The following is a 24249-nucleotide window of genomic DNA, read 5'->3' on the forward strand; positions in this document are numbered from 1 at the left end:
GTGCCAGGCTCAGAGGCAGCATTTGCGCCCTGGGTCAGAAGGTCAGTTATCTCCATTTTCAAACAAACAGTCCGGTTCTCTGATGCTTTGTCTTCCGGCTGGTACAAATGTAAAACTGGACCCTTACTTTATTTTTTTTTTAACATTTTCGACACTGAAACTCTCGCCTCCTCTCACTGTCACTGCTCCTGCTGCCAAATTATGTGGCCCTAGAGTTCCTGCGGCCAAATATCGGGAAGCAAAGTCTCTGGAGTACAGTGAGGGTTCAGGGGCTGCCCTGGAGAAATGATCAAGGATCAGGCAAAATCGGCATCCATCCATGAAACAGCCCATCTGATGTCATGATGGTAGGCTGTGGACCAGATGCAATGAGTTAGGTGGCACAGGTGTCTCCTTGTCTGCCCAATACATACAAGAACAGGCAATAGCTAGCCTAGTCCTGAGGCATGGGACGTGTGCCCGCTGCCTGCCCCCCGACTTGTATAGAAATGTAGAAATCAGCCTCCACTGTTTCTATCCCCTGAAAAAGTGCATTTTAAGAATTCATGTGTGTTGGTGGTCCTGAATCATGTCATTTATAATAGTGCCTGAGGATTGTATTTGAACTTTCCCAGCGAGAGGTACCCCTTGTTATTCTGACTGTCCCATCAGCCCCTGGCCCAACAACCATTCACCTCCGGATCCATGGTGCCCCATTCTGCTTCTCTATTGTCCTGTACTTCCCCCCACTTCAGGAATCCCCGCTATTCTTTTACCTGCCTTCAGGTAGCATGGCTTAGTGGATAGAGTATGGGCCTGGGATTCCGAAGAACCTGGATTCTAAGCCCAGCTCAGCCACTTATCTGCTGTTTGATCTTAGACAAGTCATTTAACTTCTCTGGGCCTCAGTTACCTCAACTGTAAAGTGGGGATTAAGAGTGTGAGCCACATGTGAGTCAGGGACTTTGTCCAACCTGATATCTACCCCAGCACTTAGAATAATGCTTGGCACATATCAAGTGCTTAACAACTATTATTATTAGTGATAAGGATAATAATAATAATTATTATTATTTCATTAATCGTATTTATTGAGCACTTACTGTGTGCTCAATGCTCTGTACCAATTTATTATTATTATGTATCTTCAAAGGCACAGCTGCCACCTTTTCTCACAAACACTGAGAAAAAAAATCCAAATATAGTTATATGGATCGCTCTCCATGATATCAATACAGTAATTCTTTTAATTCTTTTCAAATTCCAAAAGCAAATCACATTAGGTGCACATCTAAAAGGATTGTTTTAGAATGTAATGACTGATCTAGAATGTAAGGATTGCTTTTAAAATGTAAGGATGGTTTTAGAATTCTGACTGAGGGAAGTTTAATTTTTCAGGGGTGTCTTTTCCTAGAAACGTAAACTCTCATCTAATTAGGAGAAGTCTGAAAACACATGAATCTGGAATGTAACTAGGAAACCCTGTATGGTATTGACATAAGGCAAACACACTCTTATTCTGAACTTCAGCAGAGGAAAGAAGCATTCAATAGAGGTCTTGAAAAGTCAAGGAAAGCAAACAGAAAATGTTGGACTTGAAAAATTTGTTTTCAGATTTTCAAGCATTTCAGTTCTTGCCTTTCTGATAAATTTAAGAAGTGTTTTACTGGAAACTACCCTCACAATTCAAACTCATAAGCACAGGGATATCAATCAGTGGTATTTATTGAGTGCTTATTGAGTGCAGAGCACTGCACTAAGTGGTTGGGAGAGTATAACACAACACAGCCAGGTAGAAACATTCCCTGCCCGCAAAGAACAGTCTACAGCTTCAAGCGTTGCCAGAGAAAAGGTGGAGGAAATGTTGAATGATTGAGTAAAATTTGTTTTAAATAGGAAATCCCCGTTAGAGAAGCAGCATGGCTCAGTGGAAAAAGCTCAGGCTTGAGCCAGAGGTCATGGGTTCTAATCCCGACTCTGCCACTTGTCAGCTGTGTGACTTTGGGCAAGTCACTTAGCTTCTCTGGGACTCAGTTACCTCATCTGTAAAATGGGGATTAAGACTGTGAGCCCCACGTGGGACAACCTGCACCATGTATCCCCCCCAGCGCTTAGAACAGTGCTTTGCACATAGTAAGCACTTAACAAATGCTATTATTAGTAGTAGTATTATTATTAACTCAGCTGTTACTCTTGTGCTTTCACTCACCTTGGCAGGAAGAATCAAGTGCGCAACGCTAGAGTACTTTCCTGATACTAGACTTGAGTCCTCACCCAAAAACTGGGGCTATTCATTAGTGCTGGGAAGCCACAGTGAAATAGGAATAGCTGATTGGATCTTAATAAGGTCACTAAGGGTCTACCTTGGTGCCCAAGACAATAGTTTACCAAACCTCAGTTCCCGTGGCAGCTGTTGGCCTGGTGTGCTGGATTACCTGGAAACAGCTGTAATGTTTGAGCTAGCAACCCAGGTCCTCATCCTGCTGCTGTCACTACAGTGGCAGCAGGGCACCCATCATGTGATTTAGTTGCAGGGACAGGGCTCCTCCTCCATTTGGCCAGCGTTCAGGATGGCAGCTGCGATGTCACTTGAGCAGGTGACGTGGGTTTAGGAGCAGGACGCAGGAACTCTGCCTTCCAGGCTGTAGAGTTAGGCCTTGGGAATTACCCTGACAACAGCATTTCTCTTGCTTCGCTAAGCATTCTTCCCCACGTTGGAATCCAGTAATAATAATAATAATTGTGGCATTTGTTAAGTGCTTACTGTGTGCCAGGCACTGTATTAGGCGTTGGGGTGGATATAAGCAAATCGGGTTGGAAACAATCCCTGTCCCATGTGGGGCTCATATTCCCAATCCCCATTTTACAAATGAGGTAACAAGCACAGAGAAGTCAAGCGACTTGCCCAAGGTCACACAGCAGACAAGTGGCAGAGGCAGGATTAGAATTCCAGACATTCTGATTCCCACGCTGTGCTCTATCCACTATACCATGCTGCTTCCTTCATCCTCAGCTAGTAGACACTTTTTGAGACTGTTTCTGGGCCTTGTTCTTCTTTTTTTCTTTTTTAATGGTAGTTGTTGAGCATTTAACTATGTGCCAGGTACTGTACTAAGCACTGGGGTAGATACAGGCTAATCAGGTTGGACACAGTCCATGTCCCATGAGGGGGCTCAGAGTCTTAATCCTCATTTTACAGATGAGGTGACTGAGGCACAAAAAAGTTAAGTGACTTGGCCAAGGTCACACAGCAGACAGATAATTGCTCCCCCCCCACTTCAAAGCATTATTGAAGGCACATCTCCTCCAGAAAGCCTTCCCTGACTGAACCCACCTCTCCTCCTCTCCCACTCCCTTCTGCACCGCTCATTCTTGGTCCTTCATTTATCCTCCCTCCCTTCCCCATGGCTCACGTGTTTATATCTATATAATATCTGTAATTTAGTTATCTATTTACATTAATGTCTGACTCCCCCTCTAGACTGTGAGCTCACTGTGGGCAAGGAATATGTTTAATGTTATATTGTACTCAACCAAGTGCTTCGTACAGTGCTTTGCACACAGTAAATGTAAACAGTAATGTGGTGGAGCCAGGATTAGAACCCAGGTCTTCTGACTCCCTGGAACACGCTCTCTGTACGAGGCCGTGCTAATTTAAATGGTTCTTTCCAGTGGGTCTCTTCTAGCCAAGCTGTGCTCACTTAAGGAGGAGTTCTTTGCTTCTTAATGGAAGGTTCTCTTAGTTCCCATTTTCCTACGGCTGCCAGCCTCTGGATAATAGGCCCACATGGCCTTGTTTGCCCTTATCCATGGTGAAATTCTTTGCTCCCTCTACTATTACTCACAGATCTTAGAAAGAAGGTGATGAGCAAATCAATGGGCATTTGAAAGCCAGGTCAAACACACCATCAGGGACAATTCAGTCCTAAGTGGAAACAGGACTCCTTGTCAAGACGTTCGTGTTACCTATACATTTAAACGCAAAGATAGAAATTGATGAACTCATCAATTAATTGATAAAAGATGAAACAATCTCTTTGTGTGAGTCAACTGGAAGAATATAGATGTAAAAAGTATGGGCTTTTCATTCACTGGAATCTGTCTATAGAATTAAAATGTAGGTGTTCTTCAATCACTGTTATTTTTGAGTGCTTACTGTGATCAGAGCAGGGGGCTAAACCATTAGGAAAGTGCAGTATAACAGAGTTGGTAGACATGTTCCCTGCCCACAGTGAACTTGCAGTCTCGAGGGGGAGAAAGACATTAAAATATATTACAGACAGGGGCAACGGCAGAGTACAAGGATATGTTTTTCCTCAGCTTTATGGATTGAGGCATCATAAGAAGATAATCTACTCTTGGGCACACTTTGTCTTAATGGTTGTAGCTTGGCTGTTTGTTAGTGCTGGAGTAAGCTCAAGAACCTGCTTCACAGACACCCTACTGAAGATTCTGAGTTGTTGGCTAGGCTCAAGGCAACTCTCCCACACACTGTTATAACTCAGCCACGTAGTTTGAACTGAAAACTGGAATACAGCAGCACCGTCATTAACTGGGGCAACTTTCTCTCGACTTTCAGTGACCACGAAAGCAGGGAAGATGGTATCAACATCCTCCAATGTTCTGGAAAATCTGTACAAATCCCAGGATTTTAGAGACTTTAAATGAGGATGGAATAAGAATGCTCCAGCCCAGATGTGCACGTCCAAGGATTTAGACAGAGCAAGGAGGTCAGAACCACGTAGCTTGACTAGTTTGGCTAGGGTGGTTTCAATTAGGGGACTAATTTTTCTGAAATTTTCCAAACCACCCTGCAGAAATCCAGGGTGTGAAGGCAGATTGCTGGACTGGTCTAATCTCATAATGGTTTTTCTTTGGTTCTTATTTTATTATGAATACCCCACCTCAATCAGGATGAGTGAACATCTACCATTTGGATATCATGTGAGCAGGATGTATTACAAGAACGGAGGTCACCATGCCCTGAACAGAGACACTTTTAATAGACACTATTTGATCTTGGTACTGATGGCCTTGCTTTCTACTGCTCTTGACTTTTACTTTTAAAAATATTTTATGGAGCAACCAACCAACCTCTCAAGGAAGAAGAGAGAGAGAACTTAAGAACATAAGCAAGACCGTTACTGGGTCATGCCAAGAATAGGATCCTGGCTCTCACAGCAGATCTAGGTTACTTGGAGGAATCAGTTTTCTGACCGGGACACCTATTCTGATGAACTGAAAAAGACCATCTAATTCGTTCAATTCTTCCTCCTCCATCCCATAAAGAGAGTACATAGAAGTACATGGTGTCCTTTCAGGGAAGAGTGTCCTTTTCTTGTTCACTCTCCATCCAGGGAAAACTAAATCGCATATGTCTTTTAACTTGTCAAGAAGTGCAGAGGGAAAGAGTTCATCCTGCGAACATTTCTGTCAGTCTCCCCGCTTTGGAGTGTAAACTCTTCTAGGCTGCACTTCCCAAGCACCAGTACATTGGGCAAAGCGAGAGCTCAATATATACTACTTTACAACTACTACTACCCTGGGATGGACTCTCCTTCTCCTACATTGATGATCTAGTGGCTAAAATAAGGGATTATGGTATAATTTTGACCATCAACACCAATTATTTCTTCAAACTCACCACTGAGTTTTTGAATTTTGCTTCTGAGCAAGCACAGTGGACAAGGGGCATCAAGTTTCAGATGTGAGAAGCAGCCCAGTCTAATGGAAAGAGCCTGATTCTGGGAGACAGAGGGCTTGGGTTCTAATCCAGGCTCTGCCACTTGCCTTCAGGAATAATAATGATACTGTGCCAGGTAAATACAAACTAATCGGGTTGGACATGCTCCCTGTCATTCATTCATTCAATCAAATTTATTGAACACTTACTGTGTGCAGAGCACTGTACTAAGTGCTTGGGAAAGTACAGTACAGCAATAAAGAGAGACAATCCCTGCCCACATCTAGAGCTCACAGTCCCACATAGGGCTCACAGTCTTAATCCCCATTTTACAGATGAGGGAACTGAGGCACAGAGAAGTGAAGTGACTTGCCCAAGGTCGCACAGCCAACAAGTGACAAAGTAATTAGAACCCAGATCCTTCTAACTCCTAGGCCCATGCTCTATCCAATAGTCTACACTAGTGGGTAACCTTGGGCAAGTCAATTCACTACTCTGTGCCTAAATTTCTTCATTTGTAAAATAGGGATTAAATCCTTCTCCCTCTTATTTAGACTGTGAGCCTTATGTGGCACAGGGACCCTGTCTAATCTGATTATTTTGTATCTACCCCAGGGTTTTGAACAGTGCTTGACACATAGTACACGCTTAACAAATTCCACAAAGAAAAAAAAAATAAATGAAAAGGCAGCAGGCTGGTGGGCCACCTCTCTCTGCTGAACCCAGTGTGCCAACATTTGATGATGGTAGCAATTTTAAAGGACTCACCAGCCCTACTTATTCAGAGCTCTACTTGGGGCTGAGAATGGCTCAACATGAAGAATCTTTCTCCATTCATTCATTCAATCATGCTTACTATGTGCAGAGCACTGTACTAAGCTCTTGTGAAGTACGAGTCAGCAACATATAGAGATGATCCCTACCCAAATAGGGCTTTTCTTGGGGCATCCTACTCAAACTCATACTTCACAAACACCATTATATGAGTGACATAAGAAAATCCAGGATTTAATCCACTGTGGGGGTTTTTTACTGTAATGGTGAAACACACGAGTGTACTTTCTCTTCTTTAAGAGAATGCTGTTGCCCTCCTATAAACAAGTAGGAGAGATTTTGAAAGGATGCATTATCAAAAAATAAATAAAAAGTGTACAATTGGGTCCCTTCGTCCATTTGAGTGTATAATTACAGTGCAGTCAACTGTGTTCACAAATGAAGCACTGCTACTGTTGAGCAATCATAAGATATATTGACTAAAATCCTTAAATGGAGAATGTGAAAATCATACTATTGAGAAACTATGAAATGCTACAATGAACTAGTCTGTTTCTCCAAACTTTCTGTAGGGCAGTCAAAAAAATTATCAGCAAGCAATTAAAGGATAATATTGTAGATATCATCTTCAGTATTCTTGTGCTTAAGTATGTTTGTTCAAACAATCAAATATTTGTCCTAAGTTCTAACTCAGTATGTTTGTGAATGTTCTCTAAGAAGCTGAAGTCAACCCTTCAGTGTGAAAGGAGATTAAGTGTGGATGGTCATTTAGTCCTAATTTGATGTCTATAATTATAATCTCATACTGCTGGAGGGCAGAAAATCGAAGTTCACCTTTCCAGAAAATATGTGAACAGGGTTTTCACTAGCCAGTTGGCCAGGTATAGTTTTGGAAAGGAAATTTTGCCCACATTTACTGGGGAGTCCACTGTTAGAGATTTCACCAGGTGGACAGAATCAGTGATTTTGGAACTCAGAACCAATAAAATTAGCCACGCACACTCCCACCTCCACATGGGGACTCCTGATATCAGCTTTTCTACCTCCTAGATAGGTTGAATCATGGACTTTTATGTTTCTTTTCCCTGCCTCTATCAGCCCCATTGCCTTCTCCAAGCCCTCAGGGCCATCAAGACTCGGTCCAGGCTAGCAGAGGCTTAGAGGAGCTGCAGAAATCTACCAGCACCCATGGAGAACTGCTATCTCGAGGGAAGTCTCCAACATGGAACTGGGTTCATGCCAGTTCATTCCAGAATTGCATCACTTTAGCCTTACCCTTTCAAGATCCTGCAGAGCTCAACCATAGCCTTTTACAAGAACTAGTATCAAGTCCTCACCTACAGGGGAAGATACTGTGCAAGACCCTCAAGGGCCCGAGAATTTCACAACCATTTTGCACCTGCCATCTGGTTTACCGTGTACCTGCCCAGCAGTAAATTGAGATGAATCTGATTAGCATTTCTTTGGCACATGGAATCCTCTGCAAGACAATGTGATTCTTATTCTGCACTAATCAGAGCACAGGATCCTTTGGGCACTGCACCTTCCTCCTTCCCCCTCCACTAGTGGGATCATTTCCATGGTGTTCCTAACCCAACCCTGCCCTGGCAGCTGTCTCTAGGTCAATCTGGTATGGGCTCCAAAGTCTTTGCCAAGCCCTCCACCCAACATCTTTTTCAATCTGCCTCCTGGCCCGTATACTTCACTTGCAAGCAACAGGTATTCCCAGGGTCTACCCAGAGGTTCTGAATAAACGCAAAGGTCTGCTTATAAACTGGGAGCAAGGAAGTGGAGAAACAGATCTGAAGCATTCCTGAATACACCAAAAACTGATGATTTCCTCGAGAAATCCTTTTGTCTTTATTTCATAGGTGCAAATGCTGGTGAAAGCAATGCTAGTGGAAAACCCACTTCGGAATTGCTACCCGAAATAATTCTCCATGGGGGAACGTACAGCATTCGTATTACATTGGCTTCATTTACAAAAAGATATAAATGTCATTTGGGGACCCACCTCCCACCCCCTTAATGAGCACTAACAAACTCTTCATCACCACCCCATCTTTGTCAGCACTGGGGTGAGGGGACAGAACTCATTCTGTCTCACTCGGGTTCTCCCCAAATAGTCAAACGTTGCATTCTGAACCCAAACTCTGCCAATGGGGAACATCGCCATAAAGCAACGAAACCAAAATGGAAAGAATGGAATCTACCAAAAGATTTTCCTTCCGAAGAGGATTTATAAATTACTCTGGTGAATCTCACATCACAGCGTCAGCAGTAGGAGATGGGGTAAATCACATTTCCATTCTCTGGGCTGGATATACTATATAAAACCTTGGGGAGCAAAAAAAAAAAAAAACTCTCCAAGAAGGAAGCTTTTATTGCGAAAAAATGAATGCAAGGAAATGGCTCTTTTCATGGTGAAGAGACATGAAGCATTGCTTCTTCATAGCCTGCTAAGGAGCAACAGCTGTACCTAATTTGAGCTTGACGTGCTTCAGATCTCATATTCATATAGGTATTTAATGATCCAAACATAATGGTCCTATATAGGATAATTACTTATACGAAGGAGCAAACTTCAGCCGCGTCCCTTTTTAAACGATCCTTCAAGAGAAAATCTGCACTGGTTCTTTAACAATGAGCAATGACCATTCCCTTCTAATGACTGAAATGTTTGGGGCTAAATATTTTAGAATTTAAGGGAAGGGATAATAAAAGATCTGTGCAGCTACTTCTTTTTGACAGATTCTTTGCGTTTCCCTCCTTCCCAGTAGAGGCAGGACAGCGAAAACAGGTAAAACGCAAACCCAACCATTAAGTCATAATAGTAGGTGGTGAGAAGGAATACCAGGAACAGGAGGAAATAGAGTATTTTAGTGCTGATGTGCTTTAGAAAGGAAGACTCCACAGAGAAATCTTGTTGCCCCTGGTCAGGGAGAGAGGCAGAATCTGGATTGGGATGGTCCTTCGGCTGGTCGTCGTCAGGATGGTAGGCTCTTAACACTTCTGTTTCAGAGGCCGTCTCTCCCGCATCTTCCGACGCTTCACTGATCAGGATCAATGGCCTGAAGGTCTTCCCAAGACTAGACTCCACTTGACAGAGTCCCAGTTCCCCGGAGCTCGCTCTCTCCTTCCCAGCGAGCAGAGGCCCTAGCCTGGGGCTCCCACCATCAGCAGCCATCTCGGGACCCGCGTGTTTGTCTATCACTAGGAGCTCTCTAGCTCGACGAGGATCGTGTTCTGACCCGGGGGACCCGGTCCCGGGGGCTCCCCCTGCTATCGGATGCTTGGCAGCAGCCTCGGGAAAATCTTTGGAAGGGAACGAGGAGGGGCCTGGGCCACACTGATTGGAAATGAGGTTCCCGTCCTCGATTTCAGAGTTAAAGTCTGAATATGGAAAGGCCCAAGAAAGAGCATTTTTCTCCATGGACCTCTGGGGCTCGTTGATGTCCACGTTTCCGTGCTGGTGACTCTGGGTTTTGATGAACTTTCTCAAACGTGCTTCCTCTTCTCCAGTGGCTTCTCTACCCTCGGCAGTGGACTGGAAGCTCTTTTCCAAGGGTAAAACATTTCCAGTGTCTTGTCCCGCTCTCTCAGATTTCCATTCAGTGTTGCACATAGTTCCTTCTCCTTGGTGTTCATTATAAATGCTGAAACGTGACTCCTTTTCCGAACCGGCGTCATTCCTCTCACCCACTATCTCCCATTGACAAAGAGGATAATGTGCACCATCATTTCCTCCTTCATGTGGATCAAATGCTGTTTCCTTTTCCTCTGTGGGCTTGTCACTTAGAGGAGTCTCTGGAGGTAGCTGAGCAATTATTGCTCTTTCTCCAGCAGGCAAGATTTCTAGAGTGCTTTCTGATGCTGTCTTAATTATATAAGCGGCTTCAGCTTCTGGTTTCCCGGTAATACTATGATCAGCTTCAGAAGACAGTTCACATCTCACTGTTTCTTGGCAGGTAAACAATTCTTCTGTTGGAGTGGCATTCCAACTCTTTGTGTTAACTCCTCTTCCCCACCCGCCTTCACCCCCTGCTTGGTCTCTGATCCATTCTGCAGCATTTACAACACGCTCTTGTGCTTTTCCTTGACTTTCCAAAGCATTCCCACTTTGATTTCCAGCCATGACCTTCATCTGATCACCGAGTATAGCCCCGTCTGATGTCTCCCATTGAGCAGGGAGTGGGGGACTGTCTGTCCATGAACTATTTTCATTTGTTGGGAAGGGGATGAGACCAGGGTTTTCCTTGGAAGCAAACTCTTTGCAGAAGAATGGACACATTTCTTGGGGATTCGGCCCCCCTCCCTGGTTGACTAAAACAGTCTCAGGAGAGTGAAGCTCTCCAGGTGGGCCCAAAGCATCAGCAGGACTGGAAATTCCTTCCCTCTGAAGGATGGGGTGGAGTTTATCTCTGGCCCCCTCTACCCCTGCCCACTTTTCAGGAGATTCCGTGGCACCTGGCTCCTCAGGAGACATTGGCAGCACATTTCTGCTCTGCCATTCACCTACAACCAGCTGGATGTCCTGCTCCTCCTGGTCATTAGCGTTGCCAACCTCTTTCTCCTGAGTGACTTTTACAGCCTCCTTTTCTGGCCTTTTAGAAGGCTCCACTGAGACACCCATGCATATTGACAACTTCTTATGGAAATCCATTCTTGAATATCCAGGATTGGGACTTCTTTCTCCTCTCGTTTTGCAATCGAAGCTGCCCACCAGCAGTGAACCAGAAGGGAGGGAAGAAGCCTGTGCCCCAGCCTGCCCTGCAGCTGGATTAGCATTGTCATCCAGAACGTCCATCTCGTGTGACCTTGACTGCTGTTCTTTGTCCGGTCCCAAAGGCATAATTTCACACGCAATTTCCAGGGCCTCCTGGTGCCTGTCAACATGATTCTGGCTGATGGCTAACTGCTCAAGGGTCTCACCCTCTCTGGCCCTCTCTGTCTTACCTCCTAACCTTCCTGGAAAACTAACCCCGACTCTCTTCCGGGCTCCAGGAGCCCTTCTGTGGGAAGGAAGATGGCCCTCCGAAAGTTGTTCTCTGTTGTTTATTGGATCTGACATTATACCCGCTGTTGACCAGGGAGGGCTAAACTCTCCACTGGTCGAGTGGTTTCCAGGGTGACACAATTCTCCACCAAGCATGTTTTCTGCAGATGGGATGGGAGAGGCAGGTTGCATCAGCAAGTGTGGACTGGCTCCCATGGGTGAGTGGCCATTCCTGGATCTTCCTGTGGCACCCAGAAAAGTGGGTGGTTCTGCTGCAGATGCGCTCCTTTCATCTTTGGAGGGAGTGCTTGGAGCATCACCTGAGGGCTCATTTAGCTTGAAAAGAACAAATGAGAAGATAGAAAATGGTAGTCAAAAAAACATGGGGTGCCAGGGAGGACCTCCATTCTCCCAAGAACCAGAGCCAGTGAGGAGTTCGGTTGCAATTAAGGCTCTGAGGATACCTGTGTGGCATGATTTGGGAAATGGGCCCAAACTAATCACCCTCTTTCCCAGCCTCTAAATATCACATCATATTATTCCACTTCTCCTCCTTGTCATCGCCCTCTCTCCTCACTGGGGAGATACACACTCATGGTGCCACGCTCAGCAATTAGAGAGTAGCTTCCTAGGTGCCCCTTGCTACATTTACACTCGCTCTAGGTGCCCCTGTTAGAGTTTCTCTTATTAATATGTTTTCTGCAAAGCCTCTGCAAACTATTAATAGCAAAACGTCACTCAAAGAAAAGTGAGGGAATTTAATGTCTCTGCAAATTCTGTTTTAATGACCTTCTGCCAACTGGTACTCAAATGTATCTGAGCTCTTCAGTGATGCCAACTGTCAGGATTTAACAGTGAGATGCCTGTGGTTTTTTTTCCCCTCCTCATAACTGACATTTGCATGATCTCAATAATTATATGCAAATCTTACGATTTTCCCTTCTTCTCACATAAGGCTCATGTTACTTGTCAACTGCACAGCTGTCTTGTGAGCCCAGGCCTGTGGGTTTCACAGATTTGGTTGCATTTCCATCTATTATAGAGCTTCATTGTTTTATGCATTAACATCGGGATGGTGCAAATTAGCATCTAAATTACAGCTCCCCGATCATTTATGGGATGTGCAATCTCAGTGACTTCTAAACAAACTTTTCTATGTAAGCCTTGCTCATTGTAATGAGGTGTTCTAGGGGTGTGTGTGATTTTCTATGGCCCTTTCATTACAAGCTGTGGTTTGGAAAAGAAAAATGGTGATGTTCACTTTTAGCTATTGAGAATTTGCACAGTGGGTGACAACTCTCTACTTTTTAAAAGTTGGAGTTGCATAAATGGCTCAGTTGTGTGATCCAGCCTCCCTGTAACCCCTGAAAGGGAGGGGGCAGACAGGAGCTAGAACTGGGGGTGAGGATGAGGGAGAAATGGCTTTGTTTAGTTGCATTTTGTACACTGACACATGCAGAGGTAAGAGTCATTGTCACCCCAGATGATCACAAATCTACGTAACCCACTGATAGTAGCTCAGGATGGAGTAGGGGAAGAACGGAAGGATAAATTGCATTATGTGATTCATTTACTGCTCTTTCTGCCTTTAGGATGAAAAACGCCAGCCAAACCCTCCAAAACCCCAGATAGATTGAATGTTCACTGAGTGTGAAATTTATGACAGCAAATTTGATACAAAATTGCATGCTGTAGTTTTTTTTTCCAATTTGAAAATTAGGGAAAAGGGTGCTTAGTTCCTCCTGGAGAATTTGACATTAATCGGGAATGTAGACCTTCAAAAACCTCAGGCAGTGAACATTACAGAAGGAAATGTTAGGAAGCTTAGAAAAGCCACATAGAGTACACCTAGCCCTAGGGACTAGGAAGAGGTAACCTCTCCTCCAACTCCTGGAGATCATTCCTTCGCCCTTCTAGAAAAGAAATAAGGAATGGGACTGCTCAAGTAAGTGCTTAATAAATGCCATTATTATTATTATTACACCAGCCTAAGGTCAGCATGCCTTCTTTCTAAATGGTATTTGTTAAGTGCTTACTATGTGCAGGACACTGAACTAAGCTCTGGGGTAGACACAAGCTAATCAGGTTGGATACAGTCCCTGTCCCATATAAGGCTCCCAGTGCTAATCCCCATTTTGCAGATGGGATAACTGAGGCACAGAGAAGTTAGGTTATTTGCCCAAGGTCACACAGCAGACAAGTGGCAGAGCCAGAATTAGAACCCAGGTCCTCTGAATCTCAGGCACATGCTCTTCCCACTACAGTACGCTGCTCTCATAACAGAGCTTCAGTAGAAGTCCAGAACATGGTTTCCCCTCTGTATATGTCATTCAGCAATTATATGGGGAAGAGGACACATCGCCAGTGTGGATACCTAACAAGAGTCCTGTCCTGCAGCTCTAGGAAAACTTAAGCACTTACCAGCAGCTCCAATCCTTTGTAATTTTGTTTGCCACCAACGTCTTTTACATTCTGGCTACTGTCTCCATTGTCCTCATGAGAATGAATGATATCAGGTTGATTTGGATCTGAAAGGAACAGAATTTCACCTGTTTAAAAGTCACACATCTATTTTCCACCAAAGCCTATATATAACTAAGGGTTAAAGGGGGATTTTTATAAAGGAGAAGCGTGGTACCTGCCATCCTTGAATTATCACAGTTTAGCTCCTCGGATGTTTCCGACGTCTCTTCCTTGCTGCAAAATGAACAAGAAGCTTTGTGTACTCTTCTAGAACACTTGCTATAAAATATTTTTAGATGCTGGTGACATCTTTCAAAAAGAATGCATCAAAACAACTGTCGCCCATTTGATGCATTTCAAATATTTACATATAAAGTTATTAAATTAAATTAAACATTTGAAATGGAGCATTGCTGAATCTTGATTTTAAAAGAACAGGTATGAAATCTGATTTTTGCAGTTGAGGGAACTGAGGCACAGAGAAGTTAAGTGATTTGCCTAAGGTCACAGATGGCAAGTGGCGGGCATGAGATTAGAACGCAGATTTTCTGGCTCCTGGGCCAGTGCTCTGTCCGTTAGGCCATGCTGCTTCCCAAGGATTTTGTTCCTTCATGTTAACAGAGTAAAATCTGAATCCAGCACTCCACTGTGGCTGTGTGGGCAGAAGATCATTCGTCATGGGTTTAGTACTCACAAGGGAAAATATCAATCAATCAATCATTCGATAGTATTTACTGACGACTGACTGTGCAAAGCACTGTACTAAGTACTCCTGAGAGTACAAGAGAAAGTAAACATGATATCTACCCTCAAGGAGCTTTGGATCAATATCTATAGTTGCTTTTATTGATGAAATTCCATTAAGTGCAAGACGGTTTACGACACTAGAAATTGCTCTCTTCTAATTCATTATTCACATTTCATTCAGCTGAAGTGATATAACCTATCTCTTGCCAAGGAAAGAAAAGATAAAACTCAGAGATGAAGGTGGCAGCTAAATCTAGACAACGGATAACAAATTGCTCCCAGCTAATGTTAGAGTTGAGGCCTCAACACTTTCAGAAGCTAGAGGGGATTTTTCTTCCTAAAAAAAAAGTTATTTTAGATGCATCCCACCCCCTACTGCAATCTGCACGTCTTAGTAAGACAGGCCTGCTCTTTTCCCTCCTCCCTTTTGCTCATCTCCAGACTGAATATTTTTAATTTCCTAAATTTTTCATTTTTCTGCGCATTTTGTGCCATCAGACAATTTTCCTGAATGGAATTCAGGATGATTGGCCCAGGGCAAGTGGTCTATGGATCTTTCATGGAATCTCCAACCATCTGGACCTCAGTTCAACAACATCATGAGGAAGCAGACTGGCCTAGTGGAAAGACCACAGGACTCAAAGCTAGGAAACCTGGGTTCTAATCCCAGCTCTGCCATTAGCCCTCTGTCTGACCTTAGGCAAGTCACTTAATTTCTCTGTGCCACATTTTCTTCATCTGTAAAATGAAGATCTACTACCCCATTATCCCTCTCCCTCATACGGTGAGCCCTTTGTGGAACAGAGACACTGCAAGCAGATCAAATATGGTTCTTGTCCCATTTGGGGCTCACGGGCTAGGGAGAAGGAAGAACAATGATTTTATCCCCATATTACAGATGAGGAAACTGAGGCACAGAGAAGTGAAGCCACTTGTTCAAGGTCACCCAGCAAGCAAATGGCAGAGCTTAGATTAGAACCCAGTTCCTCTCACTTCCAGACCCGTGATCTCTCTAACAAGGCAATGCTGCTTCTGAAGTTAATTTTCAATGCCAAATTCATTCCATCATCATCATCATCATCAATCGTATTTATTGAGCGCTTACTATGTGCAGAGCACTGTACTAAGCGCTTGGGAAGTACAAATTGGTAACATAAAGAGACAGTCCCTACCCAACAGTGGGCTCACAGTCTAAAAGTGGGCTCACAGTCTAAAATTCCAGGCAAGCACCTTTCTCTTCTGTCTGACTGTCTGTTAATGCCCTATTAATAGCTGTGCCTACCCTCCCTGTAAGGTGTCAGTCATGTTGCTGTCTCCCCTGGTGCCCTCTCCACTGGCACAATCAAGAAGTCTAGTGGGATGAGGAGAATGGGGATCCAGCCGGGGCACTCCCAAATGGTTTCTTTCCCTGCTCATCATTCTGCCCCACTCTGGCATTCTCCTGCTGTTGCTCTGCTTCAGGTTGGTCGGGCTAGAGGTGGGGGTAAGGGATAGGGCAGGGGGTGGGGAAACAGCTCCTTGCCCAGGCTCAGAAGAGTTGCTCCCTAACAGTACTGCCACCCACAGTTCCTCTTCCTCCTCCAGCTCCAATGGGATTATTACTCATTCAATCATATTCATTGAGCACTTACTGTGTGCAGAACACTGTACTCAGCACTTACCTCTGCTGAGCCCTGGCCTGGGCCTTCCTCTCCCAACTCCCTCATTACCTCAAGCACATATCCAGGTTGGCATGGGGGAGGGATGAAAAATTGAAGGGTAGAGGGTTCAAGTCCAAGCCTGAGGGAGATGTCTAGGAGAGGGAAGGTGACAACAACCTTTGTCCCAAATCTGCTCCTACCGGGGACACTCTCTCTCACTGTATTTCCCTCCCTCACCCACCGAGAGGCTCCAGGTCTCCAGAGGCTCAGTGGAATTATTTTATTTTTCTTCCTGCTTCCTCCCCAGCCCCACCCCATGTTCTTTAGCAGAGTTGATTAGCAAGCATTGATGGAAAATGGCCATAATCCCCTTTTAAAGCTGACTAGAAGCTGCTCAACATATTATAATAATAATAATAATATGAATAATTATTATAGTACTTGTTAAGCACTTACTACATTCCAAGCAGTGTTCTAAGTGCTTGGGTTGATACAAATTAACCAGGTTGGACACAATCTCTGTCCCAGATTGGTCTCACACTCTTTTCCCAATTTTACAGATGAGGTAACTGAGGCCCAGATAATTAGGTGACTTGCCCAAGGTCACACAGCAGACAAATCATGGAGGCAGAATTAGAACCCATGACCATCTGATTTCCAGGCCCATGCTCTATCCTCTATACCATGCTGCTTCTATGAAAATGAAAATTAGCCAACTCTACCAATCAATTAATCAATCAATGGTATTTATTGAGTACTTACTAAGTGCAGGGTGCTGTACCGAGCCTTGGGAGAGTGGAACACAATGGAATTAGTGGACATGTTCCCTGCCCATAACCAGCTTAGACTATAGCTATGGTATAGACAGCACTTAGAACAGCATTTTGCACATAGTAAGCACTTAATAAATGCCATCATTATTATATATATATATGGAATTCACTAAGCACTTACTGTGTGCCAAGCACTGGGTAAATACAAGATAATCAGGTTGCAAAAATTTCTGTCCCACACAGGACTCACAGTCTAATGGACAGAGAGAACAAGAATTGAATCTCCACATAGTGGATGAGGATATTGAAGCCCAAAGGAATTAAGTAACTTGCCCAAGGTCACACAGCAGACAAGCTGTGAAGCCAGGATTAGAACCCAGATCCTCAGACTCTCAGGCCTGTGCTTTTCCCCATTAAGCCACCGGGCTCAGCTTCCCTCATCCCAAAGCTTTGCTATTTTAATGGTACAATTGAAGTGCTAATGCATCAGCTCTTCTAGGGCCTTTAACAAGTGACTTTGAACACAGTGGACTTCATGAAAGAAGAATTTCCCTGGGCAAATCCACCCGGAGAATTCTGGGTCCTGAAGTCCCTCCTTTGGAAACTAATTCAGCCACTGCTCCCCTAAGCTTATCTCTGAAAAGGGGAAGGGGTACAGAGTGAAGAAGCCAATTGCTGGTCATGTCATCTATCGTGATGCATTTAGCAAAGCCAAAATGAGTCTGTAAAGAGGAAGAGAAGAAGTTAAATAGGAAATTAGCATGACCTACATGGAGTCACAAAGACAGGGTCAGCCTTCTGCTGAAACCCACACTCTCATCCAACCAGCCAGGGTCAGGCACCCAAACTTTCAATGATCTGAAGGATCTCAGAGCCAGTTAGTGATATGAGACATTGTACTCTGCTGCTCCCGGCACTGAAGGAAAGAGCAGCTGTGTCAGAGATTTCCCAACCCCATCTCAGTTCTGATTCCTCCAAACCTGAGAAGGAGAATCAGGGATCCTCTGCTCTTCCTTCAACCTCCAGCCATCTGAACTCTAAGGGCTAACGAGGAGTTGACTCTGGGAAAATTGAGGAAGAAAAATGGATTTTTATTTGGCAAAAGTCCCTTGATAAAGCATCTTTGTCCCAGCAAATGTCAGTCAATCATCAGCATTTATGGAGTGCCCAGTGTGTAGAGCACTATACTCACTGTCTACTGTGTGCAGCGTATTCTACTGGAAGGTTATCATGTACTGAGTGCTATATGTTGCCGATTTATACTTCCCAAGTGCTTAGTACAGTGCTCTGCACGCAGTAAGCACTCAATAAATATGATTGAATGAATGAATGAATGCTTTGGAGTGCTGTACTGGGCACTTACTATGCATAGAACACTGTGCTAAGAGCCTGCTTGGTGCAGACGGAGGAGGCCATGAAGACAATCTGATGATTAGAGGCACAGATTCTCCTATTTGGCAAATTGCTCTAAGATTGGTGGTCTTCCAGTCGGCTTATCAGAGCTACTATTGTCTTAAATGTACTAAGACACAGTTTCAGCACCGCTAATGGAGGTGAGGGTGGGGTGGGAGGGAGAGAGCAGGGTGTGACTCCCTATACAGCCAGGTCTAGGGGCCACTATTGGGGTCCAGAGAGGCCATCCTGTACTTTCTAGGGGGGATTCTCTTTTCCTCTCCTCCACAGCTTCCCCACCCACCCCAGAATCTGGACTTGTCTCCGCACTTCTAGACTGTAAGTTCGTTGTGGGCAGGGAATGTGTCTATTGCTGTATTGTACTCTCCCACGTGCTTAATACAGTGCTCTGCACACAGTAAGCACTCAGTAAATATTATTGAATGAATGAATGACTGTGAGCCCACTGTTGGGTAGGGACCGTCTCTATATGTTGCCAACTTGTACTTCCCAAGAGCTTAGTACAGTGCTCTGCACACAGTAAGCACTCAATAAATACGATTGATTGATTGATTGATTGACTTATTCCTCTCCCCCTCCACACCCCCTTGGGGCTGGTGATAGAGCTGGGCTCTGGTCCAGGCTGAGGAGGGTACACAATAATAATAATGATGGCATTTGTTAAGTGCTTACTATGTGGCGAGCACTGTTCTAAGCGCTAGGGTAGATACAAGGTGATCAGGTTGTCCCATGTGGGGCTCACAGTCAATCCCCCTTTTACAGATGAGGGAACTAAGGCAACAGAGAAGTCAAGTGACTTGCCCAAAGTCACACAGCTGGTCAGCAGCAGAGCTGGGATTAGAACCCACGACTTCTGACTCCCAAGCCCAAGCTCTTTCCACTATACCACGCTGCACACATCAGCAGTGGGCAGTTAAGTGTTCAGAGGGGTCTTCCCCACATTTCCTGGGGGATTTGCTTTTCTTAGCCCTCATAGAGCCCCACCACTACCACCATCACTGGGCCACAGATCTGCTCCTCTCCCCCTCTGCACCTCCTAGAGTCTGGGGACAGAAACCGGCTCTGGTCTAAGATAGGTGACGATGAGCACGCTTTGATTCCTACACCCTCCTAGGTGTATTTATTCAATCAATCATATTTAATGAGCTCTTACCTTGTGCAGAGCACTGTACTAAGCGTTTGGGAAACTACAATACAGCAATAAGCAGTGACATTCCAAGTCCACAAAGAGCTCTTAGTCTAGAGGCAGAGGGAGACAGACATCAACACAAATAAATAAAATTACAGATATGTACGTAACTGCTGGGGGGCTAGAAAGGGGAAGAGCAAAGGGAGCAAGTCAGGGCAATGCAGAAGGGATTGGAAGATGAGGAAAAGTGGGACTTAGTCTGGGAAGGCCTCTTGGAGGAGGTGAGCCTTCAATAAGGTTTTGAAGAGGGGGAGAGTAATTGTCAGATTTGAGGAGAGAGGGCGTTCCAGACCAGAGGCAGGACATGGGTTAGGGGGTCAGTGGCAAGGCAGGGGAGATTGAGGCACAATGAGAAGGATAGCTCTAGAGTAGCGAACTATGTGGGCTGGGTTGTTGAAGGAGCGAAGTAAGGTGAGGTAGGAGGGCGCGAGGTGAATGAATGATTTAAGCCATTGGTGAGGAGTTTTTGATACAGAGGTGGGATGGGCAACCTCTGGAATTTTCTGAGGGGTGGAGTGACATGTCCTGAATGTTTTTATAGAGAAATGATCCAGGCAGCAGAGTGAAGTACGGACCGGAGTGGAAAGAGACAGGAGGCTAGGTCAGGAATAAGGCTGATGCAGTAATCCAGGAGGGAACGGATGAGTGATTGTATTAACATGGTAACAGTTTGGATGAAGAGGGTAGCGCAGATTTTAGTGATGTTGTGAAGGTGGGACCGACAGGATTTAGTGACAGATTGAATATGTGGGTTGAATGACAGGACAAGTCAAGGATAATGCCCAGGCTATGGGCTTGTGAGACAGGAAGGATTGTAGTGCCTTCTACAGTGATAGGAAAGTCAGGGGGAGGACAGGGTTTGGGTGGGAACATAAGGAGCTCTGGTTTGGACATGCTAAGTTTGAGATGACTGGAGAACATCCAGCTGAAGATATCTTGAAGGCAGGAGAAGATACGAGACTGGAGAGAGGGAGAGAGATCAAGGCTGGAGATGTAGATTTGGGTATCATCCACATAAAGGTGGTAGTTGAAGCCATGAGAGTGAATGAGTTCTCCAAGGGAGTGGGTGTAGATGGAGAACTATGGACCCAGAAATGAACCTTAAGGAACTCCCACAGTTACAGGGTTGGAGGCAGAGGAGGAGCCCATGAAGGAGACTGAAAATGAATGTCCAGAGAGATAAGAGGAGAACCAGGAGAGGACAGAGTCAGTGAAGCCAAGGTTGGATAACATTTCCAGGAGAAGGTTCACAGTGCCAAAGGCAGCTGAGTGGTCAAGGATGATTAGGATGGAGTAAAGGCCGCTGGATTTGGCAAGAAGATCATTGGTGATGTTTGACAGGGTGATTTCTGTGGAGCAAAGGAGATGGAAGCCAGATCGAAGGGGGTCAAAGAGAGAATTGGAGGAGAGGAATTCAAGACAGCGGTTTGTAGACAACTCACTCAAGGAATTTGGAGAGGAATGATAGGAGGGAGGTGGGGCAATAACTGCAAGGAGATGTGGGTTTTTTTTAGGATGGGAAAGAGATGGGCATGTTTGAAGGCAGTGGGGAAGAAGCCATTGGAGAGAGAACAGTTGAAGATGGCTGTTTGGGAGGGAAGAAGGGATGGGGTGAGAGTTTTGATAAGGTGCAAAGGAATGGAGTTGGGTGTGCATGTGGAGGGGGTGGCTTTTGAGAAGAGGCAGGAGATCGCCCCTAGAAATACTGCTGGCAAGGATGGGAGAGTTGAAGAGGGGGCTGGAAGGGGCAGGGACTGAGGAAGATCGGGGTGATTTTAGGGAGCTCACACCTGATGGTGTCAATTTCCTTAATAAGGTAAATGGCCAGGTCACTTGCGGCAAGGGGCGGGGCGAGAGGGGGCTTGAGAAGGGAAGCAGTGTGGTTTAGTGGAAAGAGCCCTGACTTCGAAGCCAGAGGACATAGGTTCTAATCCTGGCTCTGCCACTTGTCTGCTTTGTGACCTTGGGCAAGGCACTTGACTTCTCCAGGCCTCAGTTCCCTCATCTGTAAAATGGGGATGAATAATAAAATCATAATAATAATAATAATTGTGGTTGTTAAGAGCTTACTATGTGCCAAGCACTGTTCTAAGTGCTGGGGTAGATACAAGGTGATCAGGCTGTTCCATGTGGGGCTCACAGTCTTAATCCCCATTTTACAGATGAGGGAACTGAGGCACAGAGAAGTTAAGTGACTTGCCCAAGGTCACACAGCCGATAAGTGGCGGAGCTGGGATTAGAACCCATGACCTCTGACTCCCAAGCCCGTGCTCTTTCCACTGAGCCATGTTGTAAGCCCCATGAGGGACAACCTGATTACCTTGTATCTACCCCAGTGCTTAGAACAGTGCTTGACACATAGTAAGCACATAACAAATGCCACAATTATTATTATTATTATTAAGGGAGTTAAATATCTCGAATAACTGGCACGGGCGATGGGCATGGGTGTCAATAAGGGTAGAGAAATAGTTTTGTCGGCTAGAGGAGAGGGAAAAATTAAAGAATGCAAAGATAAACTTGAAGTGGACCAAGTTGACCTGATATTTAGATTTCTGCCAGCAACTTTCTGCAGCTCTAGTGCAAGAGTGAAGGAGGCTGAGTGTGCAGGTAACCCAGGACTATGAGTAAGAGATCGACGAAAGGATAGGGGAGCAAGTGAGTTCAGTTCAGTGGAGAGGGTGGTATTGAGAACGCCAATTTGGTCATCACGGGAAGGAAGTTTATGTGTGGAGGCTAAGTGGGGTATGATGAGTTGAGAAAATTGGATGGGGTCTAAAGGTCGGAGGTCTCTGTGGGGGAATCGTACAGATTTGTGGGGAGGAGGTTGTGGTGAGGTAGAGAGATTTCAGAGTTGGTGAGGGTAGAGATTGGGCAGTGGTTAGAGATGATGAGATCAAGTGTGTACTTTTGTATTGAGTGTCCCTACATGTAGTACTCAATACTGAGTACTGGAGACTCTGTATTAGTTGCTTGAAGGCATCCAATTAAAGTAGAAAACATGGTCCTGCCTCAAGGTACTTACACAGTACTCCAGGACAGGCATTACAATTAACACCTCATTTGTCTACATACAAGAGTCATCAAGTGATACATTTCTTTCCAGAAGCTTCTGCCAAATCATTAGAGGGTCAACTAGTGCAGGGATTATGTCTTCTTCCTTCATAATTCCCAGGAGAAACTAGCAAAATGCCCTACTCTAAGTAAGATCCCAGCCAAGATTGATGATTCTCCAGGCCATAATAATGGTGATGGGGATGATGGTTGTTGATACTGATGATAGTGATGTTGTCACAATGGTGGTGATAATTCTAGTGATGTCTTAAAGTTGATGATATTGATGAGAGTGGTGCTGCTGTGATACTGATGATGATGATGATGATGGTGATGAAGAAGAAAAAAGTCAATGCATCTTTTACGTTTGACAAGTCTGAACAACAGGAAAAAAGTTAAAACAGTCCCAAATACAGCGCTTCGAAAGTAATGCGTAAATGTTCAGATTATAATCATTATAATTTAATAATCATTATAATCAGATTATAACCATTATAATGTAAATTTTAAGGCACAAAGGTCAACGTTTTTCAAATGAAATCCCCACCTGGCAATCATAATCATAATTTCTAAGCAGTTCTCATCATTGTGTTTGTGTTTCTTTAAACCTAATCTGGGAGCACCTAGCTCCACCCAAATAGAACACACCTGGAATACCTGGCTATACCCCTCCCACCACAATAAACAATTAAAAAGTGAATGTTAAACATTTCAAGAAATATGGCACCATCAGCCTGCCTAGATCTTGGGAGGGATCTCATCTGTTTGTCCCACTAAAATTGAGTGACCTGCTTGAGAAAGAAAAGAATCAGAACTATAAGTAACCAATTTCAGATAAGGAGGTTACTCCTGACTTGTGTGATTCATCCGGCTGTGAAATTTACAAGTGGCTCCTTAAGGTTGGGCCAAAAATGTTTCCAAGGGTAAACAGTTCCCCACTGGGCATTGTTCAATTCTGTTAATGATACAGTGAAATTCCCAAGTTCCTCAGAGGGAGCAGTGGCTTCTGTCAGTCCCACACATTCAGGACTCCTTGTCCTCACCTTGAGAGCCAGGTATGAATAGGAGGCACAAGGATAGAGAGCTGCCCCTATGAGGGGGCAGAGTCTAAAGCTCTTCTCCTGATTAGGGCTCAACATTTAGCAGGGTCACATGCTCTTTTAAATGTCAGTGGGGGCCAGGGATGGGCTTGAGGTGATAGATTTGTCTTTGGGAAGGATGGCAAGACAAAGGACTTCCATGAAGGAATCAGGAAAAGAAATGTGTCAATTCAAGGCCGCATAGGGAAGAGTCAGGGGAAGTCAAATAGTCATGGGGAAAAAGCATTAAAAATAACATTCCTGATTATTGGGCAGCGATTAGTTAGACTAATTTACCCAATTATTTTTCTTATATTTCATAAGTGGAGCATCCTATAAACATAATTGGGACATGACTAATTGGGAAATTACATAATTGGGACTTTTCCCAGTGAAACAATTAGAGTCTAATGATAGTGGCAACAACTCTTGCTTAATTATAGTGATGATTCTGCCAAA

The 24249-nt window shown here is 44.5% G+C and overlaps 1 protein-coding gene across 1 annotated transcript in view; it reads right to left on the reverse strand.

Annotated features, from left to right (window-relative positions):
* Positions 1-8276: 8276 nt before the first annotated feature.
* Positions 8277-24249, reverse strand: part of PPP1R3A (protein phosphatase 1 regulatory subunit 3A) — a 43309-nt gene continuing 27336 nt past the window's right edge. Inside the window, exons 2-4 of the mRNA XM_038752899.1 lie at positions 14071-14129; positions 13854-13960; positions 8277-11768 (exon numbers count right to left, since the gene is read on the reverse strand). Of these exons, the coding sequence (XP_038608827.1) occupies positions 9171-11768; positions 13854-13960; positions 14071-14129 (2764 nt within the window). The 3' untranslated portion in view covers positions 8277-9170. The remainder of the gene's footprint in view (positions 11769-13853; positions 13961-14070; positions 14130-24249) is intronic.

This window comes from Tachyglossus aculeatus, chromosome 10, assembly GCF_015852505.1.
Source record: "Tachyglossus aculeatus isolate mTacAcu1 chromosome 10, mTacAcu1.pri, whole genome shotgun sequence".
Lineage (NCBI taxonomy): Eukaryota > Metazoa > Chordata > Mammalia > Monotremata > Tachyglossidae > Tachyglossus > Tachyglossus aculeatus.